Below are 2,182 nucleotides of genomic sequence, written 5' to 3' on the forward strand. Positions count from 1 at the left end.
AAATACCAGTCTAAGAGAAAGATACGTGGACTTCTGTGGAAGCATGTACATCAAAGCCCAGACAGAACAGTTAGCCCGAATACTGATTAAGAACGGGATGTCTAAGGTCTTCCTGTACGAGTTTGCTCATAGACCTTCCTTTTCTTTCCACCCTGACTTCATTCAGGCCGCTCACGGAGATGATGTCCTATTCACCTTTGGTCTTGTTCACCAGCTGTCCCAAGTTCCGACTGAAGAAGTGAAGCTGAGCAGAAGAATTATTGCTGCTTTTTCCAACTTTGCTAAATCTGGGTAAGATTCTGTATTCAATCCATTTATAAAATCAGATATGTACATAAACATTTAATGACAACTATAGAATAATTACATATTAATTTTTGATATAGACACTATAAATATTTGCTGCTGTGGTTCAGCTTATCTGAGGTTTCAACTAAACTGAGCTTGTAAATGTTGATTTTGTTAAATGTGATTTTATTTTTTATTAAACAGAAACCCTAATTCAGTTGACATCGAAGAAGCTCTGCAATGGCTCGAGTTTAGCAATAATCAGAGAGAAGTCCTTGAATTTTCTGCTCGTATGGAGAATAATTCCATCAGACCATCTAAGAACGACAGAGACGTTGCTTTCTGGTACAATGTTGTTCCTTCCTTATCTGGTCATGAACAAACAGTCTCGTCTCCTGATAAAGCTGCAAGAGATTCTCCTAAAATGGATTGCAGACTTGCATTAATAAGGTCAAGCTTCAGTGGTCAAGAAGTACAATACATTATATTAGGATTAGTTGCTTTCACCATTGTTTTGCTTTTGATATTGCTTATTATGTCAAGGTATATTTGTTTGAGTAAGAGAAGGATACATTTTACAAAGTTTTAAGAAACTTTTTACTTTGTAAATAAGTTATTTATGTATATTTTGTAAATTTAAAATCTATCATCCCCCCCCCCCTAAACAAGATATTTTACCATTTTATTTCTCAAATAACGAGTCTGGCTATCCAATAAACAAGGAATATTTTAAATATAGTGGTACAATGTCGTACAAAGAGTGATCATGTGATAAAGTTAGGACGCAATAATCATTTTACTAATGTTATTGTTTGTTTAGTATGTTTTTAAGTAAACAATAAACGATTCATGAATATTTACTTGGGGCAAGAAGATGTATCAGATTTTTTAAAGCCGTGAGTTCTATTTTTTCTATCAGGTAAAGTAGACGAATAGCGAATAAAACCTATTAAAATACAAAATAAATGCATGCTCAACACGTAGGTAATTGTGGGAATGTTAGATAAAATGAAATAATTCAGTCAAGAGTAACCTATCACTCGAAAAACCTTGAAAGCAAGAACTTTACTTTCTCGAAGTAAAGATTAAAACATGCATAATATATACGATTGGTTTAGAAACCCTGTTAACAGTTGTCTAAATTATCTTTAGATAAAACGAATTCAGTGCGTTTTTATTTAAAATTTTATTGTTTTATTTGGAGAGAAATGGGTAATCAAAATGGTGGAGTCAACTATAAATATATACATTATTAATGATAGTCTTTCAAGTTCGTGATCAAGTGTAGCATACTGTGAAACATTGTATATACCATTATTGTTCATTCTGTTTGTAAAGTTTGTGTTTAGAAAACAGATCTAGTTATTTTTGTATCAGAATAAAGGCTTTGAAAAAGTTGAAAATGTGTTCTTATTCAGTTCGAGAAACCCAAGCTCAGCAGATGTAAAGGAAAGTTGATGAATTGTATTAATGTTTGGTAATCTAAAAGAAATTGATGTGGAAAGCAGAACAAAATATTTATTAATATATCTTAATATTTTGCAACAAAAGGAACTATTTCTAATTAGATTTCAAGTCAAATAAGCATAAACAAAAACATTTTCACAAACGAATACAAGCACCCTAAATATATAGAAAACTGTTGGCTGGCTTAGTTTCATTTTTCGAAATATTAAAAGAAATCAACTACCTGCACAAAGGAAACAAAAACCAATTACCAATTTTTTCTCTCACTATGTGTATCCATATTATGAACACACTTCACAACGTAGCTCCTTGAACTCCCTCTATAGTGATGTCGAAAGAGGCAACCTTCAAAAAACACTTGTTTTTTTTTTCCAATAAGTTCAAGAAGAGTAATATAGCTTTAAAATATATAATAAACGCACACTAA

General features: G+C 31.8%; 1 protein-coding gene across 1 annotated transcript in view; it reads left to right on the forward strand.

Moving 5' to 3' along the window:
- LOC106467759 (liver carboxylesterase 1-like) overlaps nucleotides 1-1,686 on the forward strand; it is a 3,378-nt gene extending 1,692 nt beyond the window's left edge. The window contains exons 2-3 of the mRNA XM_022396654.1: nucleotides 5-291; nucleotides 493-1,686. Of these exons, the coding sequence (XP_022252362.1) occupies nucleotides 5-291; nucleotides 493-877 (672 nt within the window). The 3' untranslated portion in view covers nucleotides 878-1,686. The remainder of the gene's footprint in view (nucleotides 1-4; nucleotides 292-492) is intronic.
- Nucleotides 1,687-2,182: the final 496 nt, after the last annotated feature.

The sequence above is a fragment of the Limulus polyphemus genome, unplaced genomic scaffold (genome assembly GCF_000517525.1).
Source record: "Limulus polyphemus unplaced genomic scaffold, Limulus_polyphemus-2.1.2 Scaffold83, whole genome shotgun sequence".
In the NCBI taxonomy this organism is placed as follows: Eukaryota; Metazoa; Arthropoda; class Merostomata; order Xiphosura; family Limulidae; genus Limulus; species Limulus polyphemus.